The sequence below is a fragment of the Peromyscus eremicus genome, chromosome 20 (genome assembly GCF_949786415.1).
Source record: "Peromyscus eremicus chromosome 20, PerEre_H2_v1, whole genome shotgun sequence".
Classification (NCBI taxonomy): Eukaryota; Metazoa; Chordata; class Mammalia; order Rodentia; family Cricetidae; genus Peromyscus; species Peromyscus eremicus.
In genome coordinates this window covers 29,253,598-29,272,594 of record NC_081436.1, presented here as the reverse complement: position 1 = coordinate 29,272,594, position 18,997 = coordinate 29,253,598, and the positions used below count along the sequence as shown (strand labels likewise).

At 41.3% G+C, this 18,997-nt stretch overlaps 1 protein-coding gene across 1 annotated transcript in view; it reads right to left on the bottom strand.

Moving 5' to 3' along the window:
- Window positions 1-18,997, bottom strand: part of Ptk2 (protein tyrosine kinase 2) — a 226,562-nt gene that overhangs the window by 77,062 nt on the left and 130,503 nt on the right. The window contains exons 13-14 of the mRNA XM_059247674.1: window positions 17,393-17,423; window positions 15,031-15,083 (exon numbers count right to left, since the gene is read on the bottom strand). Of these exons, the coding sequence (XP_059103657.1) occupies window positions 15,031-15,083; window positions 17,393-17,423 (84 nt within the window). The remainder of the gene's footprint in view (window positions 1-15,030; window positions 15,084-17,392; window positions 17,424-18,997) is intronic.

The window sequence follows — 18,997 nt, the reverse complement described above, 5'->3', positions numbered from 1 at the left end:
AAAGAAAAAAACGTCTAGCTGGGGGAAAAAAAACACCATCAAAAAATCAACTCTCCTAAGTCCTAGATGCCAGGTGAATATACTATTTTCATATGTTTATAAGCATTGTGTGTATAGAATTAAAGACAAAGTTTTTGTTTTGTTTGGCTTTCTGAGACAGGGATTTTCTGTGTAGCCCTAGCTGTACTGGATCTCGCTTTGTAGACCAGGCTGGCCTCAAACTCATGTAGATCCACCTGCCTCTGCTGGAATTAAGGGCGTGCACCACCACACTCAGCTTTTCCTAAAAAAAATTCACTATTTATTTGTTTGTTTATTTTGAGACAGGGTTTCTCTGTGTAGCCTTGGCTGTCCTGAAACTTGCTCTCTAGACCAGGCTGGCATCAAACTTACAGAGCTCTACCTGCCTCTGCCTCAAGAATGCTAGGATTAAAGGCATGCGCCACCACAGCCCAGCTTAATTTTTACAAATGTTATGTGTATGTCTGCCTGGTGCCCACAGAGGTCAGAAAAGGGCATCAGATCCTGGAGTTGCAGTTACAAATGATTGTGAGCCACATGTAGGTGCTGGGAATCGAAGCTGTCCTCTGGAAGAGCAGCCAGTGTTATTCTCTGAGCCATCTATACAGACCCTAAAACAAAGTTTTAATGAATCTGAAATGTCACCTCCTCTTGCCTCCCTTAATAGGTTCTCAGAGACTTGGCACCCTGCAGGCCTGCCACTTGGCGTTTGTGTAAGACAGCCTATAAAAGAAAAAAACAAAAGGGTGGAGGGAGCTACTCAGGCATCTCTAACAATAATTGGAGTCCACTCCAATAGCTGAGACTTTGGAAGCAATACACCACTCAGTCTGGTCTCTGCCAATTGCTTTCTTTTCACTCAAAACTTAATCACCACATCGCCCTATAAACTGAATGAACCAAGGCCACTGCAGTTCAACTTCCTGGGTAGCAGAAGACCACAGCAAGCTCATCCCAAAGTCAATCCTCTCAGGCAACTGGAGTCTACTGTCTGAATGAAGGATGTGAAACAGAAGATGACACCAACAGCAATGACCTCAACTAAGTCTTACTATATCCTAAAGCTCACATGGGCTCACAGCCAGTTTTGGCTTCTGCTACCATGCCTTGCTTCAAAATTTTCCTCAAATTAATTATCCCTATTCCTTGTTCTTAATTCCCTAATGCTGTCCTTTAACTACCTCATTGGTTTTCTTCTTCAACACTGATCTGCACACCTATGCAGAGTAGGGTCTACTGGAGCAGTGTCCCCATGTGTCCTTTTCTCCTCAGTGTCCTCAGCATCTAGCACAGTGAACGCCAGGCACAGAGCAGGTGCTCGGGAACTATGTGCTACGCAATGAGGATGAAGGCATGGTGGCAACACAGTGAGGACAGTGTTTACCCAGGACCTGGGAAACTTCTTCAGGAAAGCACAGACAGCATGCAGCAGAACATTCTGTACCTACTGGTTTCCCTGCCTATGCCACAGCCATGCATTCATATGTACAAGAGAGCAGCATTGCACCCATGGGGTTATGACAGGAGATGATGGTCCAGGCATTGAGAAATGGCAGGCACTCCTGATGCTGTTGTTCACGAGGGCTACCTAAGGACCTGAAGGCAAGGAGTTCTTGTCTGCAGACCATTTCAGTCAGTCCTCATTCAACTCAAGTGCCTCCAAAACAAGCTCATAAAACCCCAGGAGATGTCAACCTTGAAACAATTCACAGAGAAGAAACGGAAATGACTTGAGTCATTTATATTATATTATATTATATTTGAGTGAGTCCTTATCTCAAAACCCCCAAAACAAAAAGTATTTATAAATTCCCCAGAAAGTTATTTGAGTTCTACATAAAATCTGTGGGGACTTATGAGAGCTGTGTGTTGCTTTATGGACTGATTCACACAGAGCATACTGTGGAAGGAACAGAAACCAGGGAAAGTCTGTATCTTTAGGAATTGTGGGACAAGTAGGATACTGGTAACACAGGTGATTTACATGTTCAAGATCCCTGGGCAGCTGTGGAGGCCAATCAGAAAATGCCCTTCCCCTGCCGCCACCCCCCCCCCAGCCAAAATAACGGCAATACAAGAATAACAAAGGAAGGGGGAAAAAAAAAAAAAAGAAAGGTTTGGAGATCTGGGCACCAAATTAAGAAAAGAAAAGGGGGGGGGGCTGGATCCATATTCTCCACTGGAGGTGATTAGGACAAGGTGCCTGAGCTGACAAACGTTGGACAGTATGTGAGTAGTCATGCACTACCAGCCTTCAGCAGAACCCTTGTTCATACACACAAACTGAGGGGGAAGAGTGGGTCTCAGCATGGCTCTCCTACATCAGCTTTTATTGTCTTTCAAAATGTTTGGAGCCAGGTGTGGTGGCATACACCTCTAATTTCAGCATTTGGGAAAAGGGTGGTAGATCTTGGTCTACAAAGTGAGTTCCAGGACAATCAGAGCCACATAAAACAGAGACCTTGTTTCAAAAGGACAAGATAAAAACAACAACAAAAGTGTCTGGAACTATACTTGTGAGATCAGACAAACCTCTGCTTTAAGGCTATTAAAATACCTATTTGGGGGCACAATTCTGCTCCAGGGACACTCAAATTCATCAGACCTGTGAACTGGCAGACAATTTTGGGATCATCAGCCCGTAAGTTCAAGGTTCACAAGTCAGGTACATACACTTGTCATCCTAGCTATGCATGAGGCTGAGGTGAGAGGATCACTGGGTCCAGGAGTTTGAGGTCAACATGGGCAACACAGCAAGCTCTTGTTTCAAATAAATAAAAATAGAGAGGGCTGCGAATGTAGCTCAGTTGGTATACCTAGCATACGTAAGGACACAAGTTTAGTTCCCAGCACTACATGAAACTGGGCAGTGGCACACACCCACAACTCCAGCATTCAGAAGATGAAGGCAGAAGGATTAGAAATTCAATGTTCATGTTATCTGTGGTTACAAAGCAAGTAGGACACCAGTATGGCCCAGACAAGCCCCTATCTCAAAAATAAGATGAAATAAAATAATTTTGAAAAATAAATATTGTAAAAAGAGAAACTTCTAAATTTGGGCATTTATTGTAATTTATATGTTTCAGTATCACAATATGAATGGGAAGGTCATAGCTCAGAAAATGAGAGACAAGTTCTCATGTGACAGCCCAGTAAAAGGAGACAAAGCCACTACTGAAACTGCCAATATTCATCAGTGACATCACAGGCTCACACCCTGGCACATATGCCCCTGGAGCTGCACGACTAGGCTTGCCTGGTATTTATAAGGGATGCAGTGGTGCAGCATGGATACTGTCCTTGGGTCTGCAGAACTGAAACTGACTCCTGGTGTGTGGGGCAGGACATACAGCTCTCTCCCTATCTCTTCCTAAGCCCCAGTAGACATGTCTGCTGGAGCAAGCAGACACCCAAAACTCCAACACCTGTTCTCTTGACTGGCTTTCCTGCTGCCCCTAGCCCTTGGGAAGTGGTTCTCGTGTGTGTGTGTGTGTGTGTGTGTGTGTGTGTGTGTGTGTGTGTGTGTGTGTGTATGCTGAGCCATGTACTAACATTGCCACAGGGCTGGTTTATTTAGGTAATTTGGGAGGACTAATCAACCTCAGGCTCTCATTCTGCCACGTCAACACACATGTCACGAACTCCAAAGAAACCATATAACAGTGCAAAGAGGTCTTTTTCTTGGAGCCACAAGGCCACTTTACTCAAAATCTTAACCAACTACGTGACCTAGACCAAGAAGTGGAATACCTTTTCTGTAAGAAGCCAGGAAAGAAGTGTTTTACAACTGTACTCCTGTGGCAAGGACTTGGCTTTGCTGTTCAAACCACACCTTGGGCAGACAGGTACCATGCCAACAAATAGGAGAGGCTGTGTTCTAAAAGAACTTTAATTATGGACACACTCTAGTTTGAGTTTCATGTAATTCTGATATCATAAGTGCTAGTTTTCTTTTGAAAAATTTCCCTCAACTATTAAAGGCATAGAAACATTGTTACCTCAAGTGGCAGTACTAGAACAGGTGGGCCTTAGTATCTTATAGATGTCAGCCAAGACCACAACTCTGCTACTCCCTGTAAGATGGGGTATAGCTTTGCTCTGGCTAACTCAGTACCAGGAAATTTAAGTATGAGGAAAGTACACATAAATGCTTGCAATGCACCCATCTTGGTAACCACTGCTTATCTATATAGTTGTCTGCATCTGTGCCTAGCAATAATCCTCACAATGACTACTAGGGCCTTTTCTCCTGGGGAGGCAGGGTAGGCAAGCTTGTGACAGAATGGGAAGGTGGAGAAGGCCAATGGAGCCCAAGGCCCAACTCTGGTCTCTCTCTGCTGGTTAATGTCTCCATCTTTGAAGTGTGTGGGCTGATAAGGCACAGGAGGGCTGGCAGGTAGTCTAAAACCACAGGAAACACTCAAGAGTAGCAAGCAGGTGCTAGTACCTGACTATCATAGAGCACCCAGAAGTGAAGCTCCACAATGGCTTCAAAGTCTATAAGGAACATACTCTTTTCTGGAATTATGCTAGTTACAAACTCTCGGAAGACTGTTCGCTTACTCTCTGTAGGTTTACATCTCCATCTCAAAACACATAGGAGTAAAAATCTCCACTGAAGGTATTCTGTCATTCAACAATAGGAAAACTACAAATTTCCCTCTATTTTAGCTTATAAAACTTAATCTTCTGGAATAAATATACCACTTTTTGTGCAGGAGCACGAGAATCTTGACACTAAATGTAATTTTAAAATATCACTCTGACACTAAATGTAATTTTAAAATATCATCAAATGCGGAGAAAACAGTAATAATTACTATTGCTAATATTTCCCTAATTATCTCTGTTGAACAATTGTTAAAGATCACTCTTTCCTTTTGAATACCTCACTTATAATTAAGTTTTATACATGCACTACATGATTATCTCACAGCAGTAACACAAATGTGAAAATAAATATTACCGTCCCCACTAATTTCATCTGCAGATCCAGGTGGCATGCAAAGAAAGGAGAAATAGGGAACAGAGGGCAGGAGAGACAGGAAGGAAAGAGAGAAGAGAAGGAAACACACTATTAAAATGACAAATAAATCAAAGCTTAAGAAAATAACAAACTCATCCCAAGGTTCATTCACAAGATAACAAAAATTGTACTAGTATGTTTACTGGAGTTGAAAACCATTAAGCCAAATTTTAAGCTGCCAACAGATTGTACACAGTTACACAGGAGAACAGCAAAGCTTAATTACTTTCTACCACACTAGGCAAAAGTAATTTGACTGCCTTTCATTGTTAAATGCTAAACAAGCTTCTACTTTCCTTAAGGACCATTTGCATCTTTTAGATACAAGTGACAAGAATCTCATCATTATCGTGTAAATAAAAGGGTCACCAGGAGATAAGCCTGTGACTCATCTCTCAATGAGGTGATAGATTTAAATCTCCATGATAGATGCAGGCCATGTCCACATTACCATGAAGGGCAAGTGTAGTTCTCAAGGCTCTGATAACAATTCAGCCTCCCATTTGAATTCATACAAAACTACTAATTTTCAGACATTTTAAAAAAAATAGTTTTAATAATTACAACAACAACAAAATCACTGCTTTACTAGAAACCCTCCAGATGGCAAAGGCAGTGCCTTATCTATGCTGCATTCCTGAACATCTGCCTCCCAGAATACAGAATGCAGACACCCAGAGCTTATATGGACCATGTCCCAAATGCTACATTAGAAAATTCACAAGGCCAGAAACAGGTCTTGACAACCCTTGTAGGAAAACAAGACAACAGAAATGCCACCAAGAAGCTACTTCTTGCCCTGTCATGCATTTAAAAGTCAGCAAATGGGCAACAAAAGATCATCTAAGTAAAGACAGTGGCCCAAACTGTGTCAATTACAAGACACAAAACCTGCCCCCCAAGTTATCATTTCTGGACAGTGAACAGCACATACACTGATATTCAGTATGGCTATGAACTGCTTGGGACAATCTAGAAGCATCTAGCTAAAGTTAGTTTGGGGAGGTGCCTTGGCTGACAGGAAAGCCTGTGCAAGTGCAGTGCAGTACCGGTTGGAGGAGGTTCAAGGGAACAGAAGACCAAAGGGAGAAAGCGCCTAGCTTTCTTAACTTTATGTTGGCAGTGATTGACTCCTTTACAAAGAGGCAAGAGAAGAAAGAGAAAAACAGAAACAAATTATTTCAATACAAAAAAAAAACCCAACCAGTTAATTTTAAAACTATATCTATAAGAACAAATACAAAATTGAAATGCTTTTATTGGACCATTGGTATACTTTATTTTTTACTATCATTGACTTGTAGTTTAAAAAGAATTATTTGTTTCTACTAAAGATTAACACTAGATACAGAAAGAACAAACAATGAACAGCTAGGAGTTCTTCCAGGCCAGTCAAGTAACAAATAACACAACTAAAACAAAGGAAGGAAAAAAAAAAAAAAAAAAAAAGACAGTAACAAAAAACAAAGACTGGTATTAACTTAAGGATCAAGAACAGTCTATGTGTATGTGAACATTTAACATTTGTCCATAAAGAAAGAAATCTTAGAAAACTGTAAGAGCTTTATGAACAATTACGGTACTCATGATTTAGAGTATCTTAGCATAAACTGGGGATGAGGATATCCAACTACAGAAGCCACAAAGATGCATCATACATTCATTCATTTGCCCATCCCAGTGCTTAAAATTTACTAGAGGAACTCACCCTCTATGTAAAGCAGTGAGGACACAGAGTAGCTACAGTATAGCAATAGTAGTAGAGCACACACATCAGACTGAGCCTTTAAGATGTATCAGACAGCCTGGCGGGGGTGGTGCACTCCTGTGATCCCAGCACTCGGGAGGCAGAGCCAGGTGGATCTCTGTGAGTTCGAGGCCAGCCTGGTCTACAGTGTGAGATCCAGGACAGGCTCCAAAACTACACGGACAAACCCTGTCTCGAAACATTAAAAACCAAAGTATCAGCCACAGTATGACAGTATACAGAGGCACAGGGTGCCGTCAGTAACAGTCTTGACTTGAAGTGTGGGCCCATGGAGAACGAAGGTCAAGATAGTTTGGTCGTCCAGAAAGCAATAATCTCAGTATCCACACATGAAGAAGAGAAGTGAGAAGAACTGAAATGTACAAATTAGCAGTATTTTTCAGTGACAGTGACTACTTCATCTCAAAGCTTGATCTGAAAAGCCACTCTCAGTTTCTGGACTTCCTACATGATGGCTCTAGCCAGACAATAAAATGCTCCATTTAATGTTGGATGGATTATGGACTGAGGTGGGATGGGGAGGATCAGAATCGAAGAGCTATGCAGGACATTACTGCAATGAAATAGTATGGACTGTGGATGATAATATCTGTCAGTATTAACTCCCTGGTTTTAAGAATTATGCTCTGACTTCATAAGATGAAGTCTGAAGCCAGGTATGGAGGTGCATGCTTATCCCACAGCTTTGGAGGTGGAGGCACTGGAGGCAGAAGGACCAGGACTTGAAGGCCTGTCTGGGCTATATAGGATGCTATGCCAAAAAACAAAATAAAGCAAAATATAAAAAACAAACAAACAAAACTAACATGAAATAAACTAGATTTGAGTAAAAATACCTAAGTGTTCAATGCACAATTCTTAGAACCATTCTCTAAGAATGTATGGTGAAAATGAGAAACATAAGAAGCTTTGGCAGTCTGAATTCAGACACCAGCTCCACTACTCTAACACTGATAATTTCCACTTCTTGGAGAGAAGCCAAAGCTCCCTCCAGTGAAGAGCTGAGGGAAGAGGTGCTGGCCAGCTGGCACAGTGACCACTACCCATGTCTAGCTGTTCTTAGTTCTCTCTTACTTTATTTCTAAACAGGTAATATTGTTTATCTTGACTTAAAACAAGCAGCTTTTAAAATGTGTTCCTTGAGTAATACGGAGACTAACCTGCTTCATAAAAACAGAGGGTTTTAAGGCTTCTTAATTTATGGATGATAATAATTTTTGTTACATATTTTGAACATCTGCCATGAGTAAGGCACACTATGTAGGAGATAGTGTTAAGCAAAATAGAGTTCTGGACTTGGGTCTTTATACAGGGAAAGATAAGTAAACTACCAATATGCACACAAGCACCATGAGGGCAAACACAGCAGAAGTGATATGGGGGCATGTTTGTGTAGATCTGAAACTTTCAATAGCGCTATCAGTTTGCAAAGACATCCAAAAGAACAGGAAGTGGGCATGCCCGTAGCAGCAGGCACAGGCAGGGAAGAGCAGACATTCAGGCCACATCTCTGCAGAGACCAAGAGGACACTGGCAAGGAACAATGAAGAGTAAGACAGAACAAGCTGACAAAGACTTCCGAGGATGTGAGAGATGGCAGTTAGTGAGCACAGAGTGTAGCTCTGATAGCTAATGCTCAGGCGCTGTCTTTTACTCTGAGTGACGTAAAGAAGGTAAGGAATGGCGGTAAGGACTATACCACAGCTATCTCACTTTAACAGGCGACCTGGGAGCAGACAATGGGAGCAGGCAGAACAGCAACAATCCAGGAGAATGAGGCAGTGAACAGGGGAAGTATGGGAGGTGGAGACACTTAGGATCTGCAATGCACTGAACTGGAAGGAGAGGCAGAGGGCCAGTAGAAAGAGGGAAGTCACTTAGGGAATTGTGGAGGCCCAGGATTCAACTCCAATGTGCTAGGCATGAGGTGCTCATTGAATTTCCAAGAGCAGGTGGTAAACAGGCAGGCCACACACTGAATTTGGGCTTAAGAGAACAGCAGAGGCCAGGTCACATGGTATCCCAGCACTTGGGAGGCAGAGGTAGGTGGATCTCTGTGAGGCTGAGGTAGGCCAGCCTGATCTACAGAGTGAGTTCCAGGACAGCCAGGCCTATCACACAGAGAAACCCTGTCTCCAAAAACAATACACACACACACCCAAAAAAAAGAGGGGGGGAGGGAGGGAAGGAGAGAAAAAGGGAGGGAACAGTAAAGAGGCACAAGTTTAACTATAAAAAGTTTAACTTATAACTATAAGCCATAAAAGGACACAGATCCCACAGGGGAGGTACAAAGACTGACAGCAAGTAACCCAAAGACTCAGCATTACGTCCTTGGCGTGAAGAGTGGCCAGCCCGTGAGGCATCTAGCAGCCAAGATGTACTGAGTTCTCAAGAGGTTGGAGAAAGGAAGAGTTTGGATGGGATGTTATACTGTCCTAGTTCCATTTCTGTTGTTGGGATAAAATATCCCTATAAAAGGCAATTTAGGGGAAGAGGGTTATTTCATCTTACAATTCCAGGTTACAGTTCATCACTGTAGGAAGTCAAGGCAGGAACTATTTGAAGCAATACTTTTATCCACAGTCAAGAGCAAAGATACAACAAATTTGTATATGCTCATACTGCTTAGCTCCCTTTCTCCATTTCTGTCCATTCAAGACTCAAATCTAGGAAATGTTGCTGCCCACAATGGGCACTTCAACGAACATAATTCAGAAGTTTTCCACAGGCCTTCTTTAAGACTTTCTTTCCAGGTGATTCCACATTGTGTCAAGCTGACAACTGAAACTATCACAGCCAGGGTGTGGTGGTGCGTGCTTTCAATCCTAGCACTCTGGAGACAGTTAGGAGGGTATCTGAGTTCAAGGTCAGCTTGGTTTACATAGTGAGCTCCAGGACAGCCAGAACTACATAGTGAAACCCTGTCTCTAAAAACAACAAATCAAACTGGGAAATGTATGAAAAGCTGTTTTCCTATCTCTCAAGCAGGAAAATTCCCTGAGTTTGTAATGTAAAGTATTCAAACCAAATAAAGGAAGGAGTGACAATAAAATTTACATGTTGTCCCTTTGTGGCCAAGTATGCATGTCAAAAGCTTCCAACATCAGGTGAGCCATTCACAGAGAACATTACAGAGGACATGTTTGAGAGTAGCTAGGCCCCAACGCACTGATCAATACCCCCCCTCTGTTTCCCCCTCCCTCCATCCCTCCCTCCCTTCCATCCATCCATTTATTTATTTTTGGTGACAAGGTCTCTCATACATAGCACTTCATAGGTGGCCTATAACCTGCTTTACAAGTGAACATAAACATGAGCAAGCCAGCAGGCAGCACATAATTTACAACAATGAACTTTTCTCCGGTAGTACCTAGGATTGAACATAAGGCCTTGTACATGCCAGGTAAGTGTTCTACTACTAAGATACATATCCAGCTTAAAACAAACAACAAATATACAGCCTCACTTAAGCTTCTTGCAGAGGCTGGCCTCAAATTCGTAATCCTCCTACCTCAACCCCCTGAGAAACTGGGATTGTAGATGTGTATAACACATCTGGCTCCCAAATAAACTTCTTGTACTTCTTTTTTTGCTTGTTTCCATTTTTTCGAGATAGGGGTTGTCTGTGTAGCCCTGGCTGTCCTGGAACTCACTCTGTAGACCAGGCTTGCATTAAACTCAGAGATCCACCTGCCTTTGCCTCCCAAGTACTGGGATTAAAGGCATGTGCCACCAGGCTTAGCCCAAATGAGCTTATGTACTAATTAGCAATACTCAGTTAGGGAAGGGCCCTCCACTCTACACCTTTAAATTCTGAATAGTCTTTAAATCAAGCATTCAGAATCATGGTGGTACATGCCTTGTAATTCCAACATGTAAGAGGCTTAGGTAGGAGGATCCCAGTGAGTTCTAAGCCAAGCTGCGCTATATAGTAAATTCTATCCAGACTAGGCTTCAGAATGACACCCTATCTCAAAGTGTGGGGGGAGCATTTGGCAGCAGAATAGACAACTTTGGAAAGCGTGGCACTGTCACAATGGAAACTAGATGGTAAAATTAGGCATAAGTAGCTCTTTCAAACTGAATAAAAGGCAGACTTTTGAAATCGAACAGAAAAGCCAGTACTTTATTATTCCTACTAAATGGGAAGAATTTCTATAATGGAATCACATGATAAAATATTACTCCCCTGTACACATCAAGATTCTGCAATAATGAATGGTGTCTAATGAAAAGAGAATGAGTTCTTGGAGTTCAAGGTCTAGGCTTCCAGCAGACTCTATTACTCACTGCTACATGAACCTGACCAAGCCACTTAAATTCCCTAAGCATGTAAATAAGTACTTGAATTTGCTAAGCAGCAGCACAGCAATCAATGAACAACAAACCCAGTCTACAAGAGTGGACATGGAGAGAGATGCAGGGATGATTACAGACTCCCAGCCTGGCACTTCTCAGACCTGTATAGATCACAAACCACTCAAACATATATGAAATGTTCTAGGATCTGAAATGAAGCAGGCTGATACAAACATTTATTTTGTTAAATGTTTTCTTGGTAGTTAGAATAAGTTTCAGACACTAACTCAATATACCTAAAAGTAATCCTATATAATTATGTGTAATGAAATAATGTTACAAATTTTTTACATGGGCAATAAGACTTAAAAAAAAAACAACTCATTTCAAAGTAGTACAGAAGGATCAACAGAAATAAATAAATACTTCTGCCAGATAAAAAAGACTACTGCAGCCATTTCCATAGAGAAACATAAAAGAGAAAAAGTGTAATCTATAGTCTGATTTTGCATGGTCCAAATATCACATGAGGGCCACAGAGTAACAGAACAGCAATCATCACAGACTTCTATTCACACTTGAGGTTTGGGGGTTCAATCAAGAGCCTGCTTATTCTTAGAAAATTCAAAAAACAAAACAACAACAACAACAACAACCCACCAAACACAGTTAAGTCTTTAAAACACTTAAAATCAGCTTTACTCTATGATCTGGGAATGTCCTCACATCAACACTGTTCCAACAGCAAGCCAAGACCAAGGACCACAGTCACTCAGGGCATACTTGTAGATCCCTGAGGATAGCCTGGGACACTGGTCTCATAGACAGGGCTGATGTTCTTCTACCTGAGCTCACAAAAGGCATAAAAACCAATGATTAGAATTAAAAAAAAAAAAAACAAAAAAAAACACTGCTTAATTCTAAGAATAATATGCCTAGGGAAAAATATTATTCTAGTAGGTATCTTTGTGAAACTCTGTAAATCTCATTTATATATAGAAATAGTTGAAATTCCAAAGGTTAACCCCCTCCCCCAAAGATGCTGGAGAACGTCTAACCTAGGGCACCTGACACAGCAAGCATCTGCTGAATGCATTCAGTCCATTCAGTCCACCTGGTAGGGTGTGTCATGTAAGTGAAGAAGGGTGTAGCAGGAAAGTGAGCACACAGACCACAACCCACTCCACTGGCCTACACAAAGCAGGGTCACTGTGGCAACAGAAATGGAAGGCCACAGGCCCAGCAACAATAGGATTTTAGTATAGAGAGTCAGCATCTCACTCCACATGGAAAACAAACAGTAAAGTCAAGAAATAATCTTGGGATCTGCTTATAGCACAGCACTGTCAGCTAGGTATCACATTAACAAAAACATTCCCAGGGAGTCTGTGCACAGGCTCCAGGATAGGTGGGTTCTGCTTTACAGTCTGTGAAGACAGGATTTACAAACCTGAATTTGCCTAGGAGCAAGCAGTAGATGGTGTGATCAACAGGGCTAAAAACACCAGCTCTGTCACTGATCACTTGTCTCTGCCTGGGTTTGGGAACTGAGCAGGGATGGTCAACAACCAAAGTACTGCCTATCAGTTTTTAGGGATGGAAAGATTGTTGTGTAAAGAAGGACAGAACAAGATAATGGAATAGCTCTGAAGAGAGTGACCACAATCCCTAGCATAATGTAAATGAGAAGCAACATGGTTGAGGAAAAAGTCGAGAGTAGAAAGGCAGGCTGAGACTAAGGGATGGCATGAACAGCTGAGCCAGGCAGAGGCTGATAGAGTCTGAGTGTCATCTGGTAGACACAAAATTTTTACTGATAATTTTTTTCTGAAAAACATAACTCAGAGAAGGGAACACAATTCCTCCTTAGACACTCCAGGAGAATAAAGCAAAGGCAGAATCCTAAGAAATTAAAATGGAGTTTGAGGCAGATACCCAAGTTTGCATAGTGATTCTATTTTTGCTCACATGTATAACTTCAGCACATTTTGTAACATCTTGGGCTTTAGTCCCCTCATCTGTAACTAAGAGAGATGATCTTAGCAGTCTGTTAGAGGGATTTCATGAGTTAATCCATAGAAAAAGAACATAGAACATAAAGCAAAATAGAATACAACAGTGCTCACTAAAATCAAGCCACTCAGGCAACACACATACCAATAATCCTAGGATTTAGGGGACTCAGTAGGAACATCAAGAACTTCAGGACAGCCTGGCCTACAAAGTAAGATTTAGTTTCAAAACAACAACAACAAAAACTGGCCAACTTTTTCTTTCTTGGGGGCAGGGTGTCAAAAAGGAGGGGCTGGCTGTGAGGTAAAATGCAGAGCTTTGATGCTGATCAACTGTTGAAAGAAAGTGAGGCTCTAACCTGAAGAATGAGGATATATTAAGAGCTGTAGGGCCTAGGACTTCTTCTATAATACACAGAGGTAAACAGCAGAATGATGTTCTCTAGCCCAAGAGGAAGTCTGAGCTCACTCCTGTGTCTGGGCAACTGTGGGGATGTGGCAAACACAGTCACCAGTACCTGAGCTTCTCCTGCAGCCTTTCTACAGGGCACACTTATTTCAGTGTCTGATGATTAAGTGGTACTCAAACCTCACCCATCTATCCTACAGACCACACTGAAGACTCAGCCTCAGAGGCTTAGGGGCTGCTTCTTTCCTCTGGACTCCTACTAAGGCATGTGAGCCTTTCTCCTTCTACCACATTAAAAACTGTGAGGGCCTAATGAGTCCACAGAATTAATACCTATACCCACCATAAGCTGAACTGTATAAAAGGCTAATGACACCCAGTAACCCTTCTAGAAGTCTGGGTTTGTTCCCAAGTCATGATTTAGGCTCTCAAAATGACTGACATGTCCTGGAAAACATGCAGTAGTCCTGACACTGTCCAATGAGACCAAATCCAGAATCAAGAGCTTCTCTGCACTCTGCCAGGAAGTAGCTATTGGCTCTAGGCCATCAGAGCACGTCAGTGTTGTGCACTAACAGAGTGACTCTGCCTAAGTGTATCACAAACGAAAACACCTGTGGAGTAAGGGGTTGTGGGATGTTTACGGTCAAGGAAGAGAGTAAATAGATATATTCGTATGTTGTGCACCAAAAGGAGATCCAGAAACAATTGGGCAAAAATACAAAACTAAACTTCAAGAAAAACTGACTCAAACCAAACAAACGGGAATCCAGTCTCATCTGTCACATACTGAATGTACCAGAAGGTATTATTTTAGAACTATACCCTTTATGTTCACAGGCAAAGCTGAGAACAGATGGTATGTGGTAACATATATACATGCGGACATTATGTGGACATTATGTGCATGTATGACAGTAGGGTATATGTATGTTAACATAAACAGCTGGGGCCCTTGGAAAGTGTCTTTTTCTGCCCCTGCCTAAAATTCTTCTATCCTCCACATTTTTAGATGAGGGGAAAAGGGCACAAACACTTTGAAAACATAACAAAAACATCACCACACAAATAGTTAAGATAATGCTTATGCAGTACCTTGACTGTTTTAAATAACCATTATGTTAACCGTGAAAGACGAAAACCATTTAAAAATCACAAATTTAATTTTGAACTTCAAACACACAATACAAAGTATATTCTGTTAAATCCTACTGAACTGTAAAGATAAATTATAATGGCAATTTCAAAAGTGAAGGTTTCCACTCTAAACAGACCATGGCATTGAAACAATCTGAAGCCCTACATACCCTGGTGAGTAACATGGTAGGGTCACATGCAGCATCTCCAATAAAGTCTATATGGACAGCTACTTCATGACAGTAAAACCACACAGGTGCTTCATGTTCTAAGCAGATGAACTGAACGGAGTGCCATCCACACCATCCACCCTGCAGCTTGCTCTTCTAGGTCTCTACCTGAAGATCCTTACCTGACACAGAGACTGCATGTGTCCGCATTCCTTGCTTTTCGCTATTGGCCAACCTGCAACAGAGCAGACAAAGTGTAAGTGCTGTCCTTCCTAGGACCCAACACCTGTCCCTGTCAAACAGGCATCTGTTCCTAAGACTCGAAATTAAAACAGACAATTGGGATAGGGAAGGTAGCTCAATGACAGAGCACTTGTTTAATACATTTGAGACTCTGGGACTCATCCTCAGCATCTCAAAAAAAGCAGATTAATTAATCAATCTAAAAAATGAAAGAAAGAAAGAAAGAAAGAAAGAAAGAAAGAAAGAAAGAAAGAAAGAAAGAAAGAGAGAAAGAAAGAAAGAAAGAAAGAAAAAGAAACAAAGAAAGAAAGACCACAGAAGTGCCTGGAGAAAGCTGCTCACAAAGGTGACTTAGAGCTATATAATACTATGTAATATGTAATGTAAAGGCTATATAAGTTTTCTGCTTAAATGTCAGATTGTAAAAAAACTGCCCAAACGTTATAAAGAATCATGCAACTAGAACTGAGTTTTGCTCTTTAAAACCTAAATTGAGGGCCAGGAAGATAGTTCAGCAGGTAAAGGCTCTTGCCACCAAACCTGATGATCTGAGTTTGCTCCCTGGGATCCACATGGTGGAAGGACAGAATGAATTCTTACATGCTGTCCTCTGAATGATACAAGTGCACTGGGGCACGTGTGTGCTCACAGATGTACACACACACACACACACACACACACACACACACACACGAATATAAAAAATAAAAACTAATTTAAAACATGGTAGCATTTGAACCTTTTGAAATTTATAGCATATAAAAAAGTTAAGTACATGCATATATTGCTATTATTAACAGACTGAGATAAAAAAATATTTTAATGACATTAAAAAAATATAAACATAGTTTAAAATTCTTGGAAAGCACCAAACAGGAAAAAAGGACTCCCACATGCTGGGGAGATGGTTCAACAGGTAAAAGTGACAGCACTGCAAGCCTGGCAGCCATGTTTGGTCCCTGGAACCTATGTAAAGTGGAAGGAGAGAGAAATGACTTTACAAAGTTCTCGGATCTCCATGCTGCTGTTGTGTGACACGTGCCCAGACATACACATCATGTAGGGACATGCACTCACATACAAATAATAGTACATCTTTTAAAAATAGGAGTTCTACATTTGTCAGCTGTTTCCTTGGTTTTTATTCATAAAGAACACTCCTCTTCCTACTCCTTAAGCAATTACTATACAAGACCAAATGTGAGGAACAGCAAAACTAAGGCTAGAGGTGTCAGCAAGTCAGAGAAGAGCTTTATTTAGGACAGTCTGGTGAGTCAGGGGCTGAAGAAAACAGGAGGGCTCAGTAGGTGTACAGGACAGAGCTGACAGGAGGTATATACCTGACCAGCTCCTCAAACACCCTAGCATGAAGTCATCATGGACAAGCCTTTATACATGCTTAGGAGCTCAGTGTATCCTGTGGGACTCTTGGAGATTTTCCTTGATTTCCTTGGACTCTGACTAGACCCTTTCCTTTTTTCGGTAGTAAGTCATGCTTTTCTGACTCCAATACAACTCTGGGCCTGAGTGGGCTTGGGGTCCCCAATACAGCACCTACTGGGATAGCCTGGATAGGTGATGCTAACTATAAGGGACAGGGGAGGAATGCTAGGAGGCAGACAAAGCACATTATCGGATGCATTTAGCAAGGAGAAGAGGAGGATGTGGCTAAAAAGAAGAGAGCACAAAACAGTACAAAGACAAGCCCAGGTTTAACCCTCCTTGTCCTAGGCTTCCACATCTCCATTGCTTCCTAAGTATCTGAGATTTAACAGCCTTCTACTGTTCAGCTGCTTGTTTGTCTAAATGGCTAGAATTTTATACCTTCATACCTTGGCCCCAGTTCCTAGCATGCTAAGAATTCAGAAGTAACAATGTAATTATTTTGCATTGCTATTTGATTTAATTATATTATAGATCAACATACCTTATGGAATTTGTAATGAACAGCAAACTACCAGTTATGTCTTTCATTTTCCTAATTGTAAGAGGATAATGCCTATTTTCACATTTTTAAAAAGGCGATGACACCATAAAGTGAATGGTGTCTAAGCCTCTTCCACAACCATCTTTAGATCCCTTATTAAACTTGAAATAAGGGGAAAACTAATTTTGAAACTTCTTGATTAAATCTACATTCCATATCTAACTTACAACTTATGTGATTCATGTTTGGAAATGTTTTCTAGGTCCTTGCATATAAGTAGAAATTTAATTTTTCAGGAAAATATAATAAAGCCTAATGATTTTTTTAAAGTTTTTAACAAAACCAAGTAAGGAAATGCACAAATGAGCACTTACTTTGGTATCGATGGCAACGCCCGTTCACCTTCTGGGAGGAAAAAGGAAAGATACATGAGTGGCATCTTGGAATCCATTAGAAGAAGAGTGTGCACGTAAGTCCAGGAAGGAGAAGCCTTATTCTGGTGTTGAGTGACAGTCCTTTATAGCCAAGCCATTACACGATTCTATTTTAGGTTTTTATGGTTTTCCATCCAAAACTCACAACAAACATAAGTGAGTTTGAATTTGCATTGTTTAAAGATATACCAACTCCTAATAAAGAGATATGACAAGTTGATAAAAAATAGTCTTTCCAAATGACTAAGGGATTAAGGAACCCTTAAAATCAAAGTCTAGGTACCTTGCCAAAAGCCTGAACATTCTGTTTTGAAAAAATGATTTACGAGTACATTTGGAATCTACAAGAGAAGTACAATGTGTGCACCTGCAGAAGAATTCAGAAATGAGAAGGGAAGGCCCTAGAGCAGCAGAAAACACACATTTCCAATGGTCTTAAGAACCCCCAATCATAAACTTATTTTCGTTGCTACTTCATAACTATATAATTTTGCTACTGAGCAGTGTCTCAGTTCCTAAGCCCATCAGAAATGTGTGTTTTCTGATGGCTGTGACCCACAGGTTGAGAACCAATACCCTATAGGACACCAGAAGTAGCATGTCCACATAGCCAATTCAGACCCTCCCATCTATCCCTACTGGATGCTAGCTCCCATAAGTGTCGCGGTCCTCTTAATGATGGTCTGCCTTCAGTGGAAACCTTTTTTCCTTATAATCCAGTTTCATCTTCAACCCTTACAGGAACTTTCCTGGGAACTCTGTACGCTGCTTAGCCCTCTCATGTTTCTAAGCCCCTCAGAGCACACTGTCACAGACTGTTTACCCTTCCCTGATCATCTCCAGGGTACCTGGCCGTGAGGCAGCTCTCAAAGAGCTATACAGTAACTAGCTTGGGGTCTACAGAGTAAACACAGTTCATGGCAGGACACACAGTATATTGCATGAGCTAGTATGCCGCCAAAGCCCAGGCTCTCCTTACATTCCACTGATCCACTTGGACTGTTTTCAAAGACTGCTTCAGAAATCCACATCCTCAGGATACCCTCATCCTTTGCACTACACTTACAAAGCTTTCCTTCATTCTGAGGTGATAGAGTCTCATTTCTAAGGACACATTTTTATTCACTCATATCTTTGATTGCATATATTTACATAGAATTTATTTTGTATGTCACCTACTCTAAGCTTTTCAAATGTACAGAAAAACCAAAACAAACCAAACCAAACCAAAACAAAACAAAAAAAAAGGACAGAAACTTCAACAAGAATTACAAGGGACACTTGAAAAAGAACTGGGGAAGACAATCTCCAGAGCTGAAAGAACCAATGGTAACTCAGGAGCTATTCTAAGGGTTAATCAAAGCCCTATACTGTCACAGTGCACTCCAGTTCAGCCCAGTCTGTGGGCTATGACTTGGACCATTGTCCCTAGAAAAACAAGCATTCAGGTCACAACAACTTCTCTGGCCTTCATGTTTGCAGTGAGAACCTGGCTGCTGGGGTGAGCTTGTCTTACCAGTGCAGCAGGAGTAAAAACAGAAACTC